Genomic DNA, 27,336 nt, shown 5'->3' with positions numbered 1-27,336 from the left:
TATCTATTATTTTGAGAGTTTGGCGTGTTGAATATTGGCTACACTTTTTTCAGCTACCGTAAATCATCCTATTAAATTTCCTATGTTCACTATTATATCGAGCCTACTACATCCATCATCGTATAGAGTCCACCACATCGATCCCTATCTATATAGGGATTCTACCACATACAAGAATATATCCTTAGCATATTCGTCATAGCGACTCGTTCCTCAGGATTCCTTATACTCGACCATCTTTCAACATGCTCCAGTTCGAATTCGCCGTAGAATTCATGGGACCATCAGCGCTTGTACAAACGAAAGCGTGTCGCGATGGTGCAAGCGCTGTAAATGGCGTGGCTTATCGGCCGTTCCGTGGCAAACAGACCTTTTCTGATCCCGCTTCTCGGCCCGCCGCGTCGATGAATGATTTATGTCTCTGCCTACGTATACTACTGGCCAAGTGTCGACGAGAGGGAAATTTGTCGTCCCTTGAGCCAGCTTCGGAGCGAACGAGAAAAGGGAGGCGAAAGGGTGGAGTAGAACGACACTGCTTCCATGCGTTCAACCCCTATTTGCCGGACATTATTTTTCAACCAGTTGGATCTCGCGAAAATACACCGAAACCGCGATGAATTTTCACTGGGTCGGAAGGAGCTCGAAGATTTCTAAATACACGAGTTATGCTTTCTTAGTATGGCTTTTACATCGTGTTATTTTTTGACGATAATTCGCATACGTACGTGATTTTAATAATTTGAAAGCAGATCATATATTTTATTTTTATAGAATAAAAAGAACGGGTAATAATAGAAGCGATGATCCTGATCGTGTTAAAGTTAAATATAGAAATTAGTAGTCGGGTAAATTAGCTGATCAAACAAATTTTCAGAAAAGTTACTGATCAAATTTACGAAAAGTTTTGAGATATCTTGCTTCGAAACAGTAATACACCGTCTATGTAGCTCAATTTCTAAAGAAGTCATTGTCAGGTCAGCGAAAATGCGTTCGGGACGTTTAATCAGAATTTCCAACTAATTGGGACGCAGGTGGTGCGGATTAACTTGTGTCAAGTGGATTTTAAAACTACCAGGAAAAGGGCTCTCTGGCGTTCAATGTTGTTCGAAACTAGTACGGTTTATTTTAATCACGACCATCGAACCACGTATCGTCAATAAATTCTGTACTTACAAATACATGTAATACGACGTTACAAAGAATAAAAAGCAAAAAAATTATACGAGAGTGCACGAAAGTTCCTAGTAGGCATTAACGAATCCTAAATTTCCTCGTTGAAGCTGAAACCGCGATCCAATTAGAAGTGAAATAGATTCTCCAATTTCTTTTTATATGGACAATGAATTTTCTATTTCTTTTCTACAAAAGTAAGGGAAAATAACATAATTGTCGGTAGAATTTTCTCGATATAAGAATCGATATATTGTATCCTTAAATTTCTTAAAATAAACTCGTTGTTGTTTTATTAAACTTGCTTTGTATTTTCTACGATTCTGTTCTCGCCACGTATATACTTCGAAAATTTGATTTACATTCTTAAAAGAAGAATTAAAGAATATCACGACTTTATCCATTCGACGATGTAAAAAGTTCTACCAATATAGAGGGAATTATCTCTCCATAATTAAATTATCCCGTAAATGATTAATTTCTATAATTGAGACCCTACTGATAATCCAATATAATCCTTAATTTTTCGGATAAACACGTTAAACACATTCACGAACCACGGTTCTCGACTGAGTAATCCTTAATTAAAAGCTGGTCAAACGGGCCGGTGCAGTGGGTTGCAGATCGTTCTACCGTGAAAAATCAATTGCCGTCCGATAAATCATTTTTGTTCATTATTCGGTTCACTCGGTTTCGCTGATTTTTATTCATTAACGGAGAAACGCCGAAACGATTCGATTATTGCGACCGATTATTGGTGGGACGCGAATCGGGTTCATCTCGTGGCCGAGATCGATTCACGAGTCATTGTGCGCGTTAGCGGAAAACGTTCGGTTCCACGTTGGCTGAAGTCAATATTGTAATTTAAAATGCACACGTGCACATCGTGTTTGAATTCGCAAGCTCGATATATGACCGACAGTTTCATCTTTCGGATGAAAATGATGAATATACGAGTTTCGAATCGGGCTATGGTAATTATTCGCAATAGTAGGATTATGTTTTATGTATAAAAAATACGAAGACTTATTTTTCATAGTCGTAGGATTTATGCTTGTGTCAAATTCGAGCAATAAGACAATTTAACTTTGATATGTTCGATAAATTCGCTTTTACGGACGCGTACATTGCATCGATTCAATTACCTTGTTCACTGTTGTTAGGTTTTGATCGTTAGCAGCATCGATGACGCGATTATTGTATTTTGTCCAGTTTTTTATCGTTCGTGAAGCCAGTCGGCGATTTATTAAAATAAGATTTGTGCACACCTCTGTCACGCGGGTATCTCTCATTATGAGATAATTGGAAACGAATTAATATAAAACGAAGAGGCGTAAAATATATAAAAAGATAGTGATACAAAAAATTGAACGAAAAATTGTCGATAGAATTTTATAAGAAATATTCCACGATTTAAGAAATCCTCGTTTACGATATCGAAAATTCTTCCGCTTTCCTTCTTGTCCATTGCGTTTCAATTAATTTTTCCAAAGTAACATACATATGTATATAGTGGAAGGAAAAAGTAAAGAAGAAATCAGTAAATTCTAAGACGAAACTTCTAACAACGGTAATCTATCTTCGGACGTACAATTACTAAGATTAGTTCTCGGAACTGGTAGCTTTAATTTCTCCCATTTTCCACGCTCAATTCTCATCAAACGTACTAACAAACCATTCATTTTCTCCGCGATGAACCTCTTTCGCCACACCTCGTTGAAAATTCGCCGCCCATTCGGGATTTCAACTGTTAATTAAATTTTTGAATTACGAGAACTATAATTCTATAATTCTCTGTAATAACTTCTAGAATATTTTTATTCCAAAAATTTGCAATTTTCTTCCCAAATATTTGCACATTTGATATAAACTTCGCATAACGTCTCAACGGTTTAACCGCTCAACGCGTACAATTTCATTCCACTTAACCGACGATACACAATTTTTGTCTTAGCGAAATTGTCTCTTGCCTGTACCGCACCCAAAATAATGCAAAACACAAAATGGGAAGTGAACGAGAGCGATTGTATTCTCACAAATACATCGATACAAAAAATGATTGACCGAGCGTGTCCGTGTTTCACACTCGATCACGATCGTTAAGGGACTCAAACGAAGAGGCAAATTTCTACGTCGTTCCTCGTCAGAAAAATGCGATATTCGACGTTTTGCTTCGGCTTCTCGAAAACATCGAACGAACGTAGCCCACATTGCGGAGGAGAACGATGCTACGGCTAAGCTGTTAGTTTAAAGTATCGGTAGCACTTAATTGGCGGTGTGCGCGTTGGCAAAGTGCTCTCTTGGTCCCTGAAGACTTTTGGCGCGACGTTTTAAGCGTAATGCTTCGCGATATAGTATACCGACTGAAGCGACACGTGACTTCCTGTGAGTCATTATAGGTGGGCCACGTTGAAATATCGCCGCTTTTACCGGCTGACGTAGCTCTGCGACCTGCGTGATATTCCACCCGGAAAAGGAACTAGTCTACCCTTTACATATCGCGTGCTTCGATGGCTGAAATGATTATGAGTAACAGTACTATTCGTGGCTTTTGTCTCTTGTCGTTTTCGTTCGGTGGAGTGAACGTTCGTGTGCTGCGATTGTCACGGATTATATATGTATAGGTGGCTCGATGTTTTACCATACAGGATGTCCGGTTTAAGTCGAAATGATTAATACTTGAAACGTTAATGGAATCGTTAAAAACAGCGATTTTAAATTTTATTTCAACGGGAACGATCTCGGGTACTCGAAATATAATTTGAATCGTAAAAAATAATTTTATCGCGTCTAACAATAGAAATTGCACAACTCTGCCATCGTTTTCATCGTCCTCGTCGGAGATCGTATCCTATGAAAAAAATGTCCACTTATAAGAACTGGAACACCGGTGAACTTTCGAAAAACTTCACTTACCTTCAACGGCAGATTAACTTTCAACCATTTACGTTTCAGTCGTTTCGGGCAGCTGGACTCGCCGCGGCGCAATCCGCGACAACGAACGTGCAAACCAGAGATCAGGAAAAAAATGGCGATGGTAACGGTTTACCGCGTTCAATCACACTCGCGTCGCGATGAAATCTGACTTTACGCCGTCGAATCGGAATCATCCTGGCCTCGGTTCATTTCGTTCGTCGTAGGGTGTCCCATTACGGGACTTTGTCGTGAAATTCGTCATGAAGAGCCACAGGCGCGTCTTTTCCTTCTTTTTCATTCCTCTGTTTATCCGTCTCTTGTCCATTACTTTCGTCCGTTGTACGCGAAGGATTATGTACAAATAGTCAATCATAATGATATGGAATTTACCGGTGGAAGAAACAAAAATTTGCTATATTCAGGCGTAACGCAATTCTTTTACACTTCGACTTTTTACTAGTCAATGATAAAAAAAAGAAAAAAAAAGATTTTGTTTTTTTAATTTTCTTCATTTCACTAGTTTATTATTTAAAGCGACAGTTTAAATAATAGCGGATGTAGCGTGGATTGTTCACCGGAAGAAACGCAAGTACCGAATGTATCCAAAGTTAATGGTAACATATCAAATTGAAGTTCTCCATTTTCATTCTCTTTTAAAGCCCGCGTTTCAAAGGAAAACATCGTTAAGAATGTTTTTCTTGAATTATACATTTTTCTTACCACAGTGTACACTACGCGCCGGTATTCAGCAGCGTTTCGCGTTATTCTAAATATTGAATTACTACGTCCGAGCAGGGCTCTTTACGAGATAAAATAAATCTTGCTTCTGCTCGTGGCATTACCTCGACTTTATACGGCTAATGGCGAAGATAAACGTGAAATATTAAGAATGACGTTATCTGGTTTCTTAAAAACCAGGCTCCTCGAGATCGTAATTATTTGCCAGGGGCGAGAGGGATCGCGTTGCAGCCGCTGTTAGCCGCTACTGACCCAATCTTGCTCGAATTATTCTCGTTAAATTATTGTTGCAACAACGAACCATGAAACTACGTCGATAGAGAACAATCATCGACTTACCTTGAAATCGATCGTCGACCTAAATCGTGAAATTGATCGCACGTATTGCAGAACCAAGAGAAAACATACGAAGATACATTTTTCTTCGTTTTTTTATTGTTTTTATTTTTAACGCGTTGAATTTTAAGGGAATTTCATTTAATATCAATTGCATTAAAATAACTGAACGATTTAATCCCGAAACTCGATATCGTTTATTTTCCTAATTACAATAAACGAAGCGAATGTTCAGAGATTTCATGATCTATCGTATTGTGTTTCACATTTTATTACGTTCTCGATCCTTGGAACTGTAGTTATATTTACGGCTCGTAGGTTTCGTGGAATTGAAAAAAGAATGAAACGTAAATTTAAAAATGTTTCTCTTAATCGTATTACTTGCACGAAGCATTCTGCGCAAGCATCGTTGTAAAACAAACCGAGCTGTTCCCAGTGCCGTAGTCGTACAAAGCAGACGTCCATTAACCGCCACCGTCTCCTTCGAACTTTTCTGCTCGAGCACGCGTTCGCGTTTTTGACGACGGCCCCGTCTAACAAGACGCTTCGAAATCGACACGTGCGCCCTTCCTGAACCCCCGTTCAAATCGAACGTGTGGCGCGAGCAACTTTGACGCGGTGGTTCTCGAGTGTGCGCTGGCGCAAGAATTAAAACGTGTCAAAGGGTTGAACTCGCTGCCGCGCTCTTTGAACGTCGACGCGCTTTGTGACGGCGTGAACACAGTCGATCTACTCGTACGCTGTTCTGTTCTTCGCTAACTTTGATTAGAATTGCTTTTATTTGTTGCCCGCTTTCGAGTACGAGCTGCGAGGCGAAGGATTTAAGGCTCGCTTTTGATAAGGATTTGTTTTACACTGCTTTTTCCTGGTCGTTTTACGCGGCGAGAAAAAGATTTCTCTATGCGCGTTTGCAGTAAACTATTCTCATCTTCTCTTTGTTTCATTAAAATTCTAGTAATTTCTTACAGTTCATATTGAAATTGTTACCACATAATTGAATACTATTTAATGTAATCTCGTAATGTGACGTAAAAAATTTAGATAACGCTAATTATTACGAATAAAACTGTGCTAATTGAAATTGGATGATAATCATTGATTTTTCGTACAGATGCCAGAATTGATTGACTTTGAGACTTTGAATCTTTCTCTCAAACAGGATGAAGCTTCTTCCAAATTTAACGAAAATCTATCTTTCTTAATTGCTATGATCATTCCCTTCGCCCCTAAAAAAAAGAAAAAAAATATTAGAAGAAGGCAGAGAAATCTACTCTAAACTCTTGATATCTCACTTAAAATTTCCAATCATTTCCGCTGCAGTTGCCGCGCAAATAGACGAACGTAGCAAAACCCGCAAATTCCACCTATAAAAAGTAACGAAGCAATAAACTGCGCTCTCACATTGTCAACTTTTGACACACGATATCTCGTCGCAATATCCCTCTCTGGTATGTAGCTGTGTATTTCCGAAAAGCTTTTCCAGCGATCGGACAGGGGTGGCGAGGCCACGAGGCAATTATTTCGCAAATCGGCTCGATCACGCGGCGGTTGTCGTTTCGTCGTTTTACGATCATCCACGCCGACTCTCCATCGAGTACAGCCGACAAAGTAAAAACAGAATTTGCTGATAATTTACAGGCGAATATCGCCGGCTCGTAAACATATCCTTCCTGTTCGAGCGTGGCGGAAAGTCAAACTCGATATCGCGATATTAGCAAATAACGCGGCCGCCAGAATTGACTGCCGGCTATACCGAATCCATTAGACGCGATCGATACCCTCGTGTTTAATAGATTTCGATTGACGCTCGATGCACAACCGTCGAAATGTTGTTTGAGATCGATGGTATTGGAAAAATGCGGCCACCAACGCGCAAATATTTGATACTGATAGGTGTTTCGCCAGGGGATAAGTCGGAAAATGTAGTACAGATTGGTTAAAGTATTCCAACACTCATAGACACTTTCTATCAATATATTTATACACGTTACGAAGTTTCATTGGCAGCGTTTACGAGGCTCGTAGCGATTTTCGTGATTTCAGGGAAAATCAAGGATATGTCGAATTTAACGAAAATATGAGAAAATCATTTGAATATATCAACGATGAAAGAACTTTTTCAACGAAAGGCAAACAAAATTCGCTCGTAATTGACCTAAAAACGTATCACAGTTACATGGTATAATACGTTTACTCCTTTGAAGAATTACGTAACATTCGTCTTAAATTCGATGACAAATAGAAAGGAAGCTGTTTTTTCCTCTAGTCTGTAGGTTTCAAGCAGCACAGAAAACACGCCTAAATTAGCAGTGGAATTTCGGGATAATTTTATTTAAACGAAGTGAGTAATAAAGCAAAGTTCAAACAAAGTGGAAGGCACGCGGCATGGCTGCAAACACGTACAAATGAAATATACGCTGACTTTGATTTACCGTCCAATGTTTTTTCCTCGACTTTATTTCGAGGTCGGGACACTCGCCATCGCGAGATCGTTCTCCATTCCCTTTAAATTGTCATTGTTTTAATCCGATTAATCCTAATATCACGGTGACTGCGTTCATGAGCATTACTAATCCCTCGGATCACAGGAATTATTTACGAAGACTGTAGACAATTACGTTGTATCGATTATTATAATGCGTCGCGTACAGCACATTCTATGCACAGGAATAATCATATTTGATTTGCATCAGCTTAGAAACAGTTTAGAAGTGTGTAAATTCGAAAGTGGTAATAATTAATTGTGGTTATAATAGATAAGCAACGAATTATTATTACGATCCTTTGTTCGAACGAAAGTAATCTGAATCAAGTGGAAAAATATAATTCGATTGGCAAGATCGTGTGGTAAAATTTAAAGAATAATTACAGTTTCTGTAACACCGTTTACAGAATGTATAAAATAATCAAATATAATTAATACTTTAAGATGAAAATCGGCGGAACGAAATATCGTACTTGGACAGCTTTTAATAACAACTCCGATTTCTCAAGAAAATTAAGAAAAGAAAGCGTCGACATCTCGTAAAACGGTACGAAATGTATTATCAACATTTTTCTAGCTTACGCGGTGGAAAGGAGCGCAACAAAAGGTTGGAAGAAATCGTAAATCAAAGCTTGTCTATCCTTTGCTCGTTTCTCGGCCGCGTGCCGCCTATAAAGCGTATTTAAGACGTTTCGCGAGACGGTTGTTCGTGTTTCAGCTCGTGAAATATCGCGAAACAAGCTGATCGCTGCCGCAAGAAGGGTCGAATCGGGGAATAAACAGCGGAAAAGCACCGATACGATCTTAAGAGGCTCCGTGAAAGTCCTTTGTTTCTGCTTCTATTTTCATCGTGGCATAACAGAAACGTCTAATTTCTGCTAAAAATGCATCTAAACCAGCCAGTTTACAAACGTATCGTGTACGTGCCGTAGCTTTTTAATGGATTTTTTATTACAACGTTAAACAGGAAGTTGGAAAGTAGCAGCAACCTAAATGCAAGAACTATCAAAGTAATCGAAATAACCTGTTCCTAACTTTTCATAGTAATTTTATCTTCTTACCGCATTCGTTAACTTCGTAATATTCTGCGAGCAACGATATTATCCGAAATATTCTTCTTTTATTTTTCTAACGATTCGCATACTGCAGCTGGACCTATCGACTAATTACCGAAATATCGGAAACAAATTAGCGCGTCTTCGAAATGAATTATCCGCTGAACGAGTGCGAATAAATAACAGCTGATTGATAGTTACTAATCTGCGATTATAGCAACTGCGTCAATCCGATCTTTTTTTTTTTTTTTTTATAAATTGAAAATCTGTCTGCAATCAATCGAGAATCAATGCTTAATTATTTCTTCAAAGATAGAATTGAATGGGATTCTTAACGACTAATTGACTGTTTGACAAGCGCTATTTTTTTGAAATTTTTTGAAATTGAATTGAAATGTATGAAATGCAGGTCGGTCGATATCGACACTGCATGCCTTTCGTTCCACACATTTGAATCATACAATTATTTACATAAAATATCTCTCAAGCATAAAAGCGTGACATTAATGATCACCGTGTAATGTTTAAATGTCAATTGACAGCTACTCGATATCCGTTCAGAGCGAATAATCAACGCACGACAAATATGACTACATATCGTAACTTAGCTTGCTAAAACACGCATTCTATTCTTCCATTCTACAGATAATCACGACTATACTGACGATTCTTATTTTCCAAAGATTTCCAATTGCACAGCCTGAGAAACGAGACATTCAAACAGAAGCACGCGAGAGTTTTGTTTTGCATTGGATTTTATGTTACGTACAGAACGAACAAAATTCACAATTGATTTCTTCATATAGCATTACGTACGCGTTTTACCCCTTCCGTAAATTATTGTTATGCAAATACCATAAATTACTTGGAGCGAAAAGAAGAAAAATCTAAAATTGGTCGGTTTCTTAGAAAACTGTCCAGAATCCTTCGATCTCTTAAAAATGAGATCGAAAATTCGTCGTGGGAATTTCTTAAAACAACGTCTCGAGTATTTCAATTGCATAAAAAACAAAAACATGTAAAATTCTCTAGTTTCTTCGGATAAGATCTAAAATTTCTCAATTTTTAAAGAAGAAGCGTAAAATTCTTCATCGACGTAAGGAAAGAGCGAAACACCTAAAATACTAGAATTTCTTAGCTAAAAAAAGTACTATGCAAAAGAAGACAGTTTATCAAGCGGAACGTACGGTCGAACGCGTGTGCGCGATTAGCCAGGATCATCGTGTAAAATGGCAGCCGTACGTTTTATTAATCGGGCAGCAACGAGCCGCGCCACCTGGTCGAGAGGCTATTTCGATATACATATATCGCAGAGCGGCCGCGATAAGGTGATAAATTTCCAGCAATTACTCTTGCAGCTAGCTTAGCTGGCGATGATGCATCCCTCGTGCCTCTCGTTGCCTTTCAGAACCCTCTATCGTCGAACGGATGCGCATTTTACGCCGCAGAGTCGCTTTTCTATTACGCGACGGCTAGCTGTTTGAAGAGAGGCCGGGGATTTATGGGCCTGGGACACGAGAGATCTATTAGGGATCGATAAAGAGAGGTAGAGATGCTGGAGATGCCATTAGGGCTTTTGAACTCGTTGGTCAATGACAGTTTCCAGGGGGAAGAACGAACGAATGCGAAAGAAATACGCGAGTTTGAAGAGCGGTTATTCCGAAATAAAGATTAACGAGAATATCGAGAAAGTTACTTAACCACTTTCCTTTACTTTATATTTTCGTTTTCGTCGTAGATATTTTCGTTATTCGTTCGCGACCAAAGATTTCATACGAATAAGTTTGCTTATTTATTCTTAAATTTCCCCGTTGCTTATTCATAGCCGGCGCTTCTAGAATCCTAAAATACAATTCGTATTCTGAAAATGGAATATCGCAACGAAGGAGAAAGGCAAACGAGGCGCGTGCTAGTGAGAAATGTTTTTCCTATATTCGAGAATATTCAATGTTAAAATAATAAAATTGTGAATTATCGGCGAAAAGTGGTAAAAATTGCCGAGGAAATAAACGAAGAAGCAGATAGAACGCGACTATTTATCAGATTTTGCCAAGTATAGATATTCCTATTTTCGAGACGATAAAACTGCATGTTACAAACGTCTTAGCTATTGATCTGAAATCAGAAAAGATCAGCAAAGTCTCTTAGCTAAATAGCGAAGTCTTGTTCCAAAGTAAATCTCGTTTCGAAATTCCTGTCTTCACAGCTTCGAAACAACGAAGTCGTGTTCTCCAAACCACACGAGTCTCGTTTCAAAAAATCCCAACCCTTTCGTGATCAAGAGAACGAAAGGTTCTACTTAAAGAAATTCTCATTTTTTATCGAACTAAATCAATTGTTAATCGAAATATCGAGCCGCTGTTGTGTCATAAGGGTTTCATTAATTTCAGTATTTTCTGCTCTCGGCCCAGGCGTTATTAAACGTGATATATTAACGATAATTGCCACTTTACGTTGTATTGTCGTTATTAACTCTATTATTATTACAATATTGCACGAGTATCGTTTTACATATTCAAATAATCGTCTCACCAAATGTATACACAGAACGTCCCACGATGAAACAAGTTTGAAATCTTAGGACACTCTGTATATATATTTACGTATATGTAATTGATCTATTGCTGGACCAATGTATGTATCTGCGTCGATTGCTCGTCCTAAAAGTAATAATTCTTCCTCTTTGCTTGGCTTCTTACAACGGTACCACGAGAAACAACAAGGAATGGAGATTGATATTTCATGTCTTTTCTTTTCACTTCCACGATTACGATAAATCTTTTGCCGGAAGTTGAGGAATGCTTGATGGATTTTAAGCAGAACTATAGGTACTTGGTGAAAGAGATTTGAAGAAATTCGGTTTGTTTGCTATGTTTTTCGCGAACGAACACGAGAAAGATATTTAGCTGGCTGGATTATTCCTGGTAATTCTTTAGAACGAATATTTTTATACAGAGGAGAAGAATCCTTCTGTTTGTTTTAAAGTGAAAGGAAATTATAATTACGTTTTAAATTGTTCAAAGTAACGTGAATATTAATTATCGTAGTAAACGTGAAGAGTATGCATGATAGTTTATTATCCTATTATCACGTATCGTTCTATTTATAAAATTTCATTTTATTTTATATATTTTATATCGTTACAGATATGTTTTAACACCGTAAGCATAATTAACAACTTTTTTAATTAAATATATTCCCATTCCTAACTTTCTTTAACCATTCCACGTATAATAATAACTTTTCCATTTTTTTTCCTCAAAATAATACGATTTTCCAAGCTCTAAAAGAAATCCTTCAAAATTAAGATTTATAAATTTCCATTATTCAAGCAGCAAAGTCGAGTTCTTTATGACACGATATTTTGCAATACTTATTAATAGATAAAATTTACTACGGTAATTATTCTGCTTTCTCGACGGTAGTTCTATAATTTAAGGAAAGTCGTTCAACCTGCACGTGTACACGCGTAAATACCTCGCGGTGGATGCAATATCGCGCGACTTTAAGGAACAATATCGGGGTTAAATATTGAAGCATCTGTGTGCCACCTGTGGCGCACATATTCAAATACGTATTTCCTATAATCGGTTGCTTCACCTGCCCGATATCCAATGCTGGAGAATAGCGTTCGCGATAAGTTGCCTGGAGAATCGTGAAATTTATGCGTGCAAATTCGAAGGTCGCGGAACAGCAAGGCGTTGAGAGAATAAAAATGGTTCTCCAAAAATGTGTTCTAACGACGTCTAATGGAACACGATGGAAATAATACTTCAGATATTATAATAGAGAAACTATCATCGGGCATTCTTAAATCATCTATTCCGGTTTCATCGGTCCATAAAAGATTCTTTATTGGACTTTTTTATCCTCTGTTTTATCAGTATATTCGATACATTTAAGCTGCCTCTCTTAATCGAACTGCGATGTATCCTTTTTCAATATGTTCGATAGATTCAAGAATTTAATATTCCATGTACATGAACTTTTAGGAAAGGGTATTTGCTCTTTTTATAGCCTTATCGATTCTTAAATTTCCTTGGTAACCTCGAATTGATGTTCGATTATTTGATAAAAGCAAGAAGACGAAGTTTATTAAATTTTTGCATAATACAGTTCCGAGAAAATAGCGGTCTACCCCACAGTCATACATTCTCAATACCATCTAACCGAATTGTGTGGCAATTAAATTAAAATACGTCTGTTAATACGTCGATCACGCGCCTGTTAAAGAATAAGGCAAAGAAATAACTGTTTGGAATGTAAATTCATCTATCGAGGAATCGTCCTATTGAGGGGAAGGAAAATAAACGCGAGCCATCGAACGAGAAGACGAGGATATAGAACTCGATGAAATCGATGTGCTGACATCGGTCTCGTTATCGAACTTTTCTTCGATATCTGACCGAATGTTCCGCTCGAGTATCTCTCATCGGACGTGTGTATGCCACCTAATGCGATCGAGCGTGTTTGGCGAACGAATTTATAAATTGACAGGTATAAGCTTCGTCGAACGAACGAGAGAACGAAGAAAAATAAAATCGCGTGCGAAAGGGAGAAATCGAGTTACATATTATATCGATCGCGAGAACTGTAATCCTCTGTGGAAGATTCATGAAATCGAATTGCGTTTTAAGCATAATGGCGGTTTAGTACTGACTAATAGCGTCCGATCGATCATTTTGAGGTTAATCGATCGGTTGCTATTAATCGGATATAGTTTGAAGTTATGGTTGATTTAATTGATACTAATATCCGCATTTCGTTGGCCATTGCGTACACTTGTGGCTCAGATAATTATTAATGCCACCGAAGTTTATTGGATTCGACGTTGGCAGTTTTTAAGCCTCCGAAGCGAAATTTCAATCGACGCGAATTTTCTTTTAATATTACGCGCCGTAATAAAATACTAAAATAACACTGAAATATTTCATTTCAATTGGTTCACTTTATACACTGTATAGCGGTTCTCGATTCTTTTTGCTTCAATCTCGGCTGAATTTCGATCAGGAAAAAGACTTTTAACGTTTTAGGAGAATCTTTACATTTTCTTGAAACTCATTAAGAAATTTGTTAACGATAGTACGACTTTGTAATTTAGAAAAAATATTCTGCGGTGAACATCGATTCGATGTCGCATAAAAGTTGTGTTCGCTTCTCTTTAAGTGTAAATTTAATCGAACGATTCGCTGCACTCTGTGGGTTTGGGTTAGCTGAATTTTGTATTTAACGTCAGCGAAAATCTATCCGTCGTTGATCTTCTGCGCAAAATAACACGAATGTCAGAGTATGCTGCATTGTAATGAAATTAAAATCGATGTTATATAATAGAACGAATTATCTCAACTATGCCACGAAAATAAACAAATTCGATATATTGCAAGGTATCCAAGTGAAATCGGGGCATGAATTATTAATGAATCATTTTATCTACGTGGCATATACTGTACTGGTTCTTGAATACAATTTAAACCACGACCGCGTTAAATAACGATTTTACATTTATCTTAGATTACCTGAAATTTTCCTAGTCATGCTCGTTAAATTCTTCGTTAAATACTTTTCGATTCCTCCTGTTCTCAAATTTACAAATTTACCAATTTCTATCTTAAATATTTGAGAATATACATACATATGTCTAAATAATTCCCAACAAATAACCACTAATGGAATGTAAAAATAATGTATATTGGATCATGCATATATAATGTAATTATAAAAGCTTTCTATTCTAAATATACTTTTGTGGACCACTGTATCTATGTATAATATACCTTCTGTGGAATTTATATATAAAGGCGCACACTTCTATTAATTCGTAATCGAAACACGACGACGCGAATAGCGAAGTACAGGGATAGCCTTTTTAATAGAATCCTCTGCAGGTTCGTTCGAATTTAATGCGCCATGTATATTTGATGACTCTATATCAGCGGGAATCCGCTTCAAACGTGATTCATTCGTAAATGGAACGTGATTTGCAGTGGTGATATGAGGAGGTGCGCTTTAAAGTCGAAATTCTCAGATCACTTTCTAATTTATTTTATGAAACGACGATAATCATTAAGCTCCGCAACTCGATTCTAACATTCACGGGTGTAAATTTTGCAAAATTGACTGGCTAGACGGCTGTTTCGCAACATATTTATAACGTACTCATTATATGAAGTTTCTAAAACGTTCCATTAAATTTTCGTTGAAGAATCGGTCGAGAGATTTCGAATATATGAGTTATCTGAGATATCGATATCTGCAAGTTTTAATAAATTAGAGAACTTTATATGAATTTTATATCCGTGCATGATAGTTATTTTAAATTAGATAATAATATATGTTTGTTACCGGCTGTCCAATAAACTGAACGAACCCTTGAAAACTTTCGATTGAATCGTCTCTCCTTTTTTATACATATTTCCCACTACATTCTATCTTTTTTATATTTTTCCAAATACAGCTTGAAAAAACATGTGCATCTAAGAAGCGTGAAAAATTAATTTTTTCATTTTTCCTAAAAGATATTGAAAAAGTGTTCTAAATCATACTTCTATTAAATATATGATATTTGGAAGAAATTATTAAGATCTGAAGCTATTGATTAAGGATTAATTAAGCTATTAATTATGTATGTGAAGATATGACATTGCATATGTGCATTACCAATGTAATAATAATATCTAATAATTTTATTATATAAGGAAGAAGATTTTATCCGCGTGTAATAACGTTCGATTCAATTCTCCCTGTTAATATTAATTAATGATCACTACATTGCCGAAATTAGACGAGGCGAGTTAATATTAAAGCCGTTTAATTCAATATACGTTTCCGGTGTACTGCTTCAGCGAAATGATCATCCTTAATTGAATTCGCTGTTCAAACATTGATTAAAAGTATTATCATTATCATCAAGGTATTTCGTTTGGCAATATAATACCAAAATTATCATTGTTACTTTCGACTCCATTCGTTTCATAATCGTTTTATCGACTCGTAAAGTCCGTGCTCTTTAAAATTGCATGCAAGCGATATTGAAAAGTCATACGTTTCGTCTGTTATCCGATTTTAAAATTAGATTGATAATAACCAAAATGTTGCTTTAAATATTTGGAAAATTGGGTGAAAAATACATCTATTATTCTGTGTTAACACAAAGAATCTTTGGCTTCGAATTATTTCGATATTTATTATTAATCACAGACTTGAAACGCGTTGGTACAAACGAAGATCACTTTATATCTTTTACAGGAGAACAACCGTAAAATTCGATACGCTGTTAACTAGCATCATTGTTTTTTATTTGTTGCACATTTTTAACGATTAAATATATGCTCTTTTATTCACCTATCGCTGAATATTATTAAAATATTGATTGCCACGACATTCGTATTTCATTGGTATCGTACAAAACTTCTTGGGTTTACTGCCCAAGGTTTTAAAAAGGTAAAATATTTTTGCACGTAACAGGCCATTCGTCTTTCCCACAAATTGCAAGTCATATAAATCCATTAAAGACGAAACAATGAAATAACAGATAAAAATGTAACATTACTAAGAGACGGAATAACTGAAATCGCGAACTCGACGAATCGTCCCAAATCGTGTCATATGTCTTTCCAGACGTTGTACAGATAAAAACGGAAGCATAACCAAATAAAGAATTTCTACGATTATAGATTCGTTAATTGGAACATTAAAAATAAAAAATACTCGAACGTTCTACCAAGTGTTATCATGAATATGCAAGTTCCATCAGGAAGTTCTTGCCTTCCTTAGAAACTTCGTTCTGAAAATCGTCTGGTTTTACCTCTTCCTTCCTATCCCCAAACCTTACGGTACCCGCATTCGAAGCTGTCAAGTGCTAGAGGGTCGACGACCCACTGTCTGACGTTCATCGGTTCTCTTATTAAAGTTATGCTTTTCGAAATTTCTTGCCGCGAAATCGTCGTCCTGGACAGGATTTGCCAGGAAGTTGGTCAGCTTTTCGGCCTGTCTCGTCCAATTCAATTAACTCGTTCGGTACGAAAGCAAGTTTTGCAGCCCCGTAAAACGTTTTGACACTTGAAACTCCCCTGGCCTGCTTGTAGTTCGAACATGTATTTTGGCTATTTCTGGGGATACCAAAAGAAGTAGACGGATGTTTTTCAAAGCTCGATATATCGTAGAATATCACAGTGTATCCTAGAATTTCATGCGTTTCGAGGATTCTCTATCAGTTTTTCATGATTAGAATTTTCGTGATATTTCTTTCGATATTTTTTTTTACAGAAAAATATTGAATTTCCGTGAAGTTTAGAGTCCCATCACTTCGGTGAATGTTCGAATGCTGGATACACATTCGATGTTTTTACAACCGTCAATAATAGAGGAATCAATTATTTATATCGTTGAATTCTCGCAGATGAGATGGATGAAGTTTTAGATGTACAATTTTGTCGAAGATACGTAATATTAATCAAAATATGACGTATCAAACTTGCTATATCTCGATCACGGTAAAGCGATGTTGGTTACAATTGTACGAAAGAATCTTCGAGTGCTCGTTATCAACAACTTTTTGGTCCATCTTTCTTAATGTTTCGACATTTTAAATATTTGTATCAACGACACGTTGTCTGTTCTCCCAACTTGGTTCACATAACTTTTCAGAAAGTCGTATTTAATGGCAAATTACCATAAGAACGTGTGACGTCTACTAGACGAGATTCCAAAAGCTGAAGAATAACCGTGGTGCAACTGATACAGTTGGTGCAGTGTGGCTAGTGGTTTTGAGAAGACAGCATTTTCGGAACTGTACGAGTCTTATCGTTAGTGTTGAGCGATTGAAGGCAGACCACAGTTATCGTTGCGCTTCTCAAAAGACAGACAATGGTCGGAGGCGGCCTTTTTGCCGCTCTATGGTAATTTCAGGATGGATAGAACGCGCTGCGAGAGACAGACCAACCTCTGCGATATCGGAAACTGCACGCCGCTTGGAAATATTTTGCCAGGGATTATTTACATTTCAAACTAGAGGGGCCGGCTCCGATGGGAAATAATCCTTTTTTTTTTGTTTTTGTTTTTGTTTTTTTATCTTTTTATCGTTCGTCAGGCCACGAGATGAAGGATTGCGGAGGTATTTCATTGAGATTTGATCGCGATGCACGTGCGCCTACGACGAGTCGATGGAAACTTGTAGGTTTTGTTCCATGCACACGTCTGTTCGTGACTATCAGAACATCTAGAGAAAAACGAGGTAAACCTGACAAATTATTAAACCTCGTTTGAAATATTAGCCTGTAAAGGTCTCGTACGTGTCTTTTACAGCAGAACAATTTAAAAATCCATTTTACCCATCAACTTTATATTACGGCAATTTCTCTCGTTTTATTTGATCTTAGAATTAATCGTGTGTATTTTGAAAGGAAATTGGACAATCAACAAAAATGGATTTCTCGTACGAAATTCTTCGTGCGAAATCCTGATTAATGCAGGATGTTCGATTCGAAAATAGGAGATCAAAGAAAATTGCGATTGTGGTTCCACAATAATCAACGATTGATAAACTATGATGTTTTGTGCAAGGGCAACAGGAATCCTGATACTTATGAATAGGTTTGTATCGTGCATGAACGTTTTATCTCGTTTCCTCGCGAGATTTTCGAAGAAGAATTTTCCTTCGGTAAAGAAACTTCCTTCTACTTACCTTTTACTTTTTTTCTTATATTTTGTTTAGTTTGAACATGCCGTAATTGCAACGGAATTAATCATACATGATTTACTCGCGGAGATTTTTTCTTTTTCGTGAGCCGCACAAATTTACCTAAGTGAAACTCGAGTAAATCTAAATTTACGAAAGCGAAGCGAAACTCATTAGAACTCCTCCTAAACTTGCCTCCCATTAACCCCACGATTACCAAGATGAAACACACGACATATATTTACTAAAATAGTCTCGAATCTTTCTTAATTAGAGAACAGATAACGAACCAACCGAATACTTCGATTGTAACCACACACGAATATATTTTCAGCAAATATTTCATAGAAATGCGCGGGATATTGTAAGGACAATAGAAACTGATCAAATTCTGACAAGACATATGTACATCTACGTTATAAGCAGTTGAGAAATATTTGTAAAAATGTATAAAAAAATTCTTAACATTTTCTGGTTGCTTTTTTAAAATAACAGCCCGTGTCATTTTCAAGCAAATTAATCATTCGGTAATTAATCATACAGCATAATATTATTGAGATCAAAATAAACAGCACGTATTTCACGCGAATTGTGAAAACAAAATGCTTCTGCATACTTGTGAGCGGTGTAGAATGAAGTAAAAACTAAAAAGAGAAATGAAAGAAATTGTCGAGAATCCGGAAGAAGGCATAATTTTGCGACATATTCACTGATAAATCGGCCAGTAAAATAGCAGATAATCGTTAAAATGGGGAAGGTACCGTGGCATGGGGGTTGCAACCCTCGAGTGGTCAGAAAATTGGCACGCATCGCTCGTTTAACCATGAAAATTAAAGATTTCCAGGCACGATAACATCGTATCCCGATCGCTCGGCTAAAGGGCAATTGCCGGGCGCGTAAGTCGACCGAAGAGATTTCAGATATTCGCGTGGGATATCCCTTAACGACGGCCATTATAGGATCGTTAGAAAATTATCTATTAAGCGTCAACGAGAAGAAAGTTGCAGCGTTTTCATCAACCAATTACGAACGATGAATCTCAATTTCCTGACCGGCGATTTTATAGGTGTATTAGGTGTTAAGTATTCGACCTGGAGGGTCTCCATAAAATTGTTACGGGCATTTCGTCAGAGTTCCGCTGAGAGTTGAATTTTTGCCGATCGTAAAATTGCGGTCACCAAAGTCGATCGCCATTCCGTAATCTCCGCTTCTCGTTATTTTTATGGAATTTCTATCCTGGATTATTCTAGTTCAGAATTTTTATACCTTCTTCGTGACGTTCGGCAATTTCGGTTTTCTAATCGAGTATGTAATTGACACGCTTTACAGGATTATTGCTCGAGCTCGTAGATGTCCGGCAAATTATTCCAAAATTATAGTTTATTAAAACGCCGTGCACAATTTTTAACAAACTTCCTACTATTCTTTATATTTAGTCAACAGGAATCAACAGGAATTTCAAAATCGGACAACTTTCTAAAAATGTAGAACGAAACCGTCACTCACCGCTCAGGTAGAATTGGCTGCTGCTGTTGTATAAATTCGTGACGATTGGCTTGATATTATCGAAGGTCAAGGTCTTCAGCGAATTATCCCTCAAGTCCAGCACGTACACTCCCGGTGCACCGGCCAGGAAATCCGGTTCCAGGGTGACCAACTTGTTTTCACTGAGCTTCAACTTCTTCAAATTCCTCATTCCGTCCAACGCCTTCTCCGAAATATACTCAATCTCATTTTGATCGAGGTCCAGCTGTCTTAACGAGGGCATCTCGATGAAAGTTCTATCGCCAATCATAGCGATCAAATTGTTACGCATGTCGAGCTTCAGCAGACTTCTCAAACCGTGGAAACTATCCGCGGTGATGACTTTGATCTGATTGTCGACCAGCTGCAGTTCTTCCAAAGTAGTCAGATGCTTGAACGCCTTGTCGTGCAACGTGCTGATGTTGTTCCCGTTCAGGGAAAGTATCTTTAGCGATGGTAGATTGACGAACGTGTCTCTGGAAATTGAACGAGCAGAATTAACAACTTCTTAAAATAATCAATCCAAAACGTCCTAAATAATCAATTCGTTTCTATGCAAATTACCCGAACGGGTAATTTCAACATTTTGACTGGGTCTGGAATGAAGCAGCCATCGTATCGCTAGGGTTAAACGAAGATGGCAAGACGAGCTGCGAGAATGATGGAAGAGACAGAGTTTCAAGAAAAAGTTGCACGAGGAGGATGCTTTATGACCGTGTTAATGGCGCCGCGCAACACGAACGACATACTTGGTGTATCGAATCGATGTCGGAGCTTCGACGTTGATAGGGATGCGCTCCTTAAGGAGCAGTTGTTTTGTTTCAAGAAGGATGAGGTTGCTGACTTTTGACGGTTGTGTTTTGAAGTTGCTGCTGTGGTTCGGTTCGAATGATTTCGAGTTGTTTTTTTGCGACGAACTTGGAACTTTTGGAAAAAGATTCGCATTGGATTAAACGCAGTAAATACGTAGTGTTACGTAGAGTAAAAAATGGAATTGGATATGTTTATATTTCAATGTTTAATATTTTTTATTTTTAACTATATGGCAATTCGGAGAATCGATGTGATAGAAGTGCCAAGGGAAATAACAGGAGAAAGAATTCTGTAAAATAGTAGGGCAAGTGGTAGAAGAGATACAATAGCGAATACTGTTCCAGATACTGGATAGAATAAAGCAGAAAGCATTTTTCAAAGCTTATAAGTTTCAGAAAGAATATTACACGGAAGAATAATCTATTTCTTGAAATAACGACTTTAGAATAGTGATTGTATTTATTCATAAATAAGGTATATGAATCATGAAGTATGTTCATCATTATTTACATCATAAAGTATGTTCTTACAAAGTTTCATAGATGGATAAAAGAAGTGAATCACGTTGAAATTTTGTACGGACACGTCGCGATTTTTAAAATATTTGTCAATAAGAACTACTATGCTTTTTATCGAAATATATAAATTGTATCTTTAACGGGAGTGATATTGAACGTAAAGAAAGAATATACGTAATGCTCCTACAGGAATATAAATCTATTACTACAGCTATTCGGTCCATATCTTTCCTTGAAGCAGCCGTAAAGTCACGAATGCTTCGTGTATCGGCACATAAAACGCGATCCTCATTATTAAGCATCTCGTAAACTATTACGTATAGAACCAACTCGATACGGGTCAAACGTCTCCATTCTACAAAATTCGCTCGATAAATATACAGTAAAATCGTAGAAATTTTTCAGTCGTTCCTTCAAAAATAAAAATATAATCACATGGTAATTTCCAATTCCTATCTTGCCTCACATCGATCCTGAGAAAATTTAAAACGTACAGATTATTTACTTCTACGCTTTTCATCAGCCTATAACATTCAAGTAGATTTACATAAATTTGTCGCTCCCCTTTATATATAAAAATACAATCACTAGTTTATCTCAGGCCAATCTTAAGAAGGCTGAAAAGTAATCTGAAATCAATTTAAAACACGTCACTCGCCGCGAGATAAAAAATCAATCAACCTAAGTACTTCTAAAACACTCTCGAAACACTTCCAACGATTAATCCTACCCTTCGATCAATTAAACCCGCATATTCTCCGCTTCGGCACCTTTCAACCCTTCGGAATATTCTCGAGAAATCTACACAGAGGCAGGATACTCCCCCATCGAGCAATCTTTTGTCGTCTATCCGCGTTTACCCTAAGCGACCGCGTTTAGACGAAAGTCGAGCGATCGAGATTCCCCGCCTTATTGTCCGCGTTTCTATCGCGTGACTGCATTCATATCGAGCGTCAACGATTATTTATGATGTTACAGGGCGCGGCGCGATGCAGAGATTGCGAGTACTCGCGCGATCACGCGCGCGACACCCTCAGACTTTTCGTCGATAACGAGCCGCCAGTTGCAACTTTCGACGCCTGATAATGCGTTCGGTATGCACCCCAAGTCGCGTTTTGCACGCCAGATAGGAAATCATAATGCATATACCGTTACGAATGCTGGCAACGTTGTTCGCTTTCTAGATTTCTCATTCGTTTAATCAGAATCTTGAAAGTACGACAAGTATGACAATATATGGACTTTGACCATCGAATTAAGACTACGCTTGTTTAATTACAGCGTGTATACGCGCAAACTTTATCAGATAAATGGAAAATCGTCGTTGGTTGTTCAAACATTACAATTTCATTTATTCAAATAATTATTTAGAATGTAATTAAAAAGCATACTTTTTCCAATTACAGTACGTTCTGTATACACACACACACACACACGATGTATCACGTAAATTGTCGTTGGTTGTTCGAATATAGCGATTTAATTAATTGAACTAGTAATTACTGTAATTTGTTATATCGTAAAATATGTTCGAAAGATTCGATTACTTTGACAATAAAGTTAGGTTGGTAGATTTGAGTAGAATCTGTTTCTAGCGTATTACTCGGTACGTACAAACAGAATTTTGTTTTGCTTTCACATCAGTCATATTTGCGTTCCATTAATTTCATCGGCGAGCTAAACTTGTTTGTTTATTGTTTGTTTATTGTTGATTGTTTGATTCAATTGTTTATTAACGACTTCGATAAGTTTGCTCTGATCGCGTTAATGTGGTTGGTACACACGAATGGAGCTGTGTTAACCGGTTAACCGGTTAACTGTGTTTTATCGATTAACTCTTAATTGCCAGGTGCACTTTATAAACTCTGTTCACTTTGTCGTGTAAATGTAATTGATCAATTCGCGTAGTACACATTGCTCGACTTAATCTCTGTTATTAACTTGTCATTAAGTTATTTCATTAAAAACAACTTTAACTTTAGTCGAAAGCTACGAGTATCGCGAGTACAATTTTTATCTTGTGCTTACACACATACAAGAGAAAATGCAGTGAAGAGGACTGATGCGTGTAAGTGACACAGGTCAAGGTTTAGTCAGACATCGTGTTCCTATCTTCTAATAAATATTCTATTTGAAGCTTTGTTCATGAACTAATCACGTGTATTTTATTTTATGAATTTATATCATTTCAAATAATACCTAGTATAATTTGTTCAAATTTATCAAAGAATATATTGCCTGCTAATATCTATGCTAATATCTGCTATATTATCTTTCATAACTTAATGTATTTAATTAATGGACACTGAAAATACCTCTAGCGTGGAATTACGCGTTCTATGTTATAAAATATATCGTATAAAATTTATCTATGAATTAAACGAACAAAAAGTAAAAAAAGACGAAACACATATTTAATGACTCGTTCTTTGTCACTTTTAATGTATCGTTGTGGAATTAAATACTTCATAATTCTTCGTCGCTTCCATCATTCTTTAACATTTTATCATACAGCCCCCAAGGGATCAACAAGATAATAATTTAATCCAACAAACTATCACAATCTTCTATCCGTTTACGACAATCAACTATTTTGCTCGGTTACTCATTTTTACCCCATCAATTACCACGGGAAAGACGGACAATTACAGATGTACATATATCGCTTTGCTCCATCTTTGTAAAGCATTTTGATAGGAAGAAAATATTAGATTATAATTAGATTATGAATACTCTATAAAAATATTTGAAAAATAAAGCAAAGACTTTGTACGAATGAATAAATTGTCGCATATATGAAAGACGTAAGTAACGATGAAAATTACATTAAAAATTGATGAACAGAATATTCCTTAGGACAAGAATTCAGGCTAGTGGAGTATTTCGATCGACCCAGTAACGAATACCTAACGAATCTCTTGAAAATAAAGTTTCATAACTTTACTAATGAATAACTAATCAAATTATTCTTAAATTTTTCTGAACGCGATAACGTACATTTAATCACAGGTTATATGTAGTCAGTAATGGCCTAACCGACAATTAATGAAGCGAACACATCGCATACTGCGTATTTCGAGACATTCTAACGCGAGGAGTCGATTCGATTTGCTAGAGGAGTTCTCTGATTCTCCGAAACGCGAATTCTCCGCGCATCGCGAAATTCCACGACAATTTATGCAGTCGGCTCGTAAAACGCTCCCTTCGAGGAAGACATTTTCACTTTACTCGAGCTCAGACTCCGTAATAGAGCGTAATTGAACGAATCAGCCGGAATTACAAAGGGTGAGGAAAGGGGATATTCGAACATCATCGAACGACGTTTATGTGTGGTAAATTGCAACCAGCGATTCTTGTTTAACCAATTCAGATAACTGTTTAACTAACAGCGGAGCAACCTCGAATTATTAAAGTTATTTCAATTATAGTAACTTTTACTATTTATCACAAAAATATTTTTGCCAATGTGCACTTTGATAATCGTCTAGCCGGAATTATTGAAATTATTTCTTATTAAGTAATATTTGAGTACTATAGGTTATCGGCAGACTCTGAATTCTTATGCATTTATGGAAGATTCAAAGGGGATTTAGATAGAAAAATGCAGAGAATAATGCCGCTGATATGCAAAAATATATAAAATTTCCAAAGTATAGTATCTCTTGTAATATTTTGTAAGCGAAACAGATGCTTGTCTAGTGTCTACTATTTCAGTTGTATTCGTAAAGATATGAATTGCAAGATAAAGTAGTCTAATTGTCGGTGCTTTCTCGAATAAAAAAAAGCTGATCTCGAATTACTAAGAATTACTACGAATTACTAGCCATTTATCTACGATAACTTCGATCATTTATCAAAGATATTTTCTCAAATATAAAACTATAAAAATTATTTCTCAATGACCGTCATTCTAAAAAATTTCTACTCGAAACATGCCAAATATAAATGCGCGAAGGAATTTAAAACAGAGCTTAACAAAATAAAGAACGATCCTACCTATTGATCTCGGTGATCCGGTTCGAGTTCAAAAAGATCGCCGTTAGATTCTTCAAGTTCTCAAACGCGTGCGTCCTCAGCGTCGAAATGGAATTCGTGCTCAAATCGATTTCTGTGATCGTAGGAAGGTTCGAGAACGCGGATTCCTTCAGCTCCTCGATGCTGGCATCTTGGAACGTGATCTTCTGCAAGTTCTTCAGCTGTCTCAGCAGTTGAACAGGTATGTATTCCAATCCGTTTGGCGTTCGAACCACGAACTTTAGCTTCTGTAAGTAGATCTGCGAGGTGAAGTAATTCCACGTTGGATCGTTAATGCTGAACGGGCTCAACACGACGCAAGTGGCTTCCGTGGCGTTTCTAATGGTATTGTTATCGCAGTAACAGTACATAGGAGCCTGTATGCCTTCGATCGCGCAGATGTTCACTTCTTTCGTCTCTTTGGCGACCTTCTTTTTGCCCCGTGACCTCGTCGAGGCTGACAGGCTCGAAGGAAACATCGAGGTCAGAAACAGCAGCTGAAGAAAGATCCAGGATAATTGTTTCATCTTGATCGTCGCTCTACAACGAATCTGCAAGCAGAGAAGTTACGTGTTGGAAATTGTTTCTGGTTATGATCGATCAATTATGTATGGGTTATCGATAGAGATACGAAGGTTGTGCCGCTGGCATATTAGCGATAATAGAATTATTAAGCGCTGATGAAATATACAGCGGAAGATACATGGGATGCTTTGTGTTGTCGTTGGACACGGTACACATCGCGCTTTCGGATTAATTACTGCGGATATCGGCGATTGGATTCTGTAAATGGAACGGCGTAAAATGTAGATTCTAGAAATTTGATAGTGCGATTAATCGATTATTGTATTGTAATAGAGTAATCTATGATTGGATCGTTCGTCGGTACGATTTTTATAACAACGACGAACTGCAATTTCGATCAAATTCGGAAACTCTGTGAATGGAAAAAAGTATGTAACTTTCTGCGGCTCGTTTTATCATCGTCGTTGCGATCAATTTTTGTACGTTTATTATATTATCCTTTTAGTAACCATCCATCATAAAATTATCAAATCACCAAAGGCCTCTACGTAAATTTCTTCCATTCTCGTATGACGATTCACCCTATTCCTTCGTACCTTCCTCGAACTACGCGTTATCGCTCTAACAGTGAACGCGATCATGCTTCATCGGCCCAGAAAGATCTAGTCGAGAGTCAACGAAACAAAGGCGGAATAGGTTAGGACCGTGGAAAGTGGAAAGAAAAAAGTATAGAAAGATGGAAGAAGGCTGGGCGCTCGGGGGTGTAAAGGCCGTGAAAAAGGTAAACGAAGGGGAACAGGAAGAGGGAAAGGAAGGCGAGTTCACGGCCGCGTGGACATGTGTGAGAGAACCTTTCACTTGTCGACGCCACGCTTTTTTCTTTCCACTTTCTCCATCGCAAAACGAAGACGACCCAAAAAAGACAGCGGCTCGCGAGAAACTCTTTGAAAAATTATCATTCCGAGCGGAACGCTCGCATAATACCGTGTTTCGTTTGTCTTTATTTTTCAAACTGGCGTCCGTCGACGTCCGGCGTCGCCTCGTCTCGCAAGCCGCTCCCGCGTGGGTGTATTCTCGCGGTCATCTTCGCTTCACGAACGTGAAAAATGCTCGCAAGTTCTTTTTCCGTGTCTGGATTCTGTCTTCTGTCTCATTCTTTGACCACCACGTGTTCTTGTTTTGTACAGGATGTTTCAAAGTGGCGGCATCAAACCGATGGATATACACCGTGCTTCTTATTAGATTGTCCGAAAAGTCGCTTACGTTTTGTAAGGAAATAATAGACGCACAATATTGTTTCTTTTATATTAGTTTATTGAATTATACGCGAACGTAATAATAGAAATATAACGAAATGGACCATACCTAATTCAATAAAATAATATAAAACGGAAATTGCTGTTCGTCTATTTGCGCCTTATGAAACGAAAGAAACTTTTCGACACGACATGAATATTTTCAAACACGAATATTGGCAAATGAAATTATCAAAGCATTTTGATCCACGAGTAATCGAGTCTTTGGGTAACCTAATAATAAGTATCTTGATCGACGAATAATCGAGTA

At 37.3% G+C, this 27,336-nt stretch overlaps 1 protein-coding gene across 1 annotated transcript in view; it reads right to left on the bottom strand.

The window, feature by feature from the left end:
- Positions 1–27,336, bottom strand: part of LOC117234010 (connectin-like) — a 176,935-nt gene that overhangs the window by 96,660 nt on the left and 52,939 nt on the right. Inside the window, exons 3-4 of the mRNA XM_033494804.1 lie at positions 25,228–25,796; positions 19,883–20,376 (exon numbers count right to left, since the gene is read on the bottom strand). Of these exons, the coding sequence (XP_033350695.1) occupies positions 19,883–20,376; positions 25,228–25,772 (1,039 nt within the window). The 5' untranslated portion in view covers positions 25,773–25,796. The remainder of the gene's footprint in view (positions 1–19,882; positions 20,377–25,227; positions 25,797–27,336) is intronic.

This window comes from Bombus vosnesenskii, unplaced genomic scaffold, assembly GCF_011952255.1.
Source record: "Bombus vosnesenskii isolate JDL3184/JDL3185 unplaced genomic scaffold, Bvos_JDL3184-5_v1.1 scf7180000013302, whole genome shotgun sequence".
NCBI classification, from domain to species: Eukaryota; Metazoa; Arthropoda; class Insecta; order Hymenoptera; family Apidae; genus Bombus; species Bombus vosnesenskii.
Note: the sequence above shows the minus strand (reverse complement) of the source record. Positions and strands in the feature narration are given on the sequence as shown.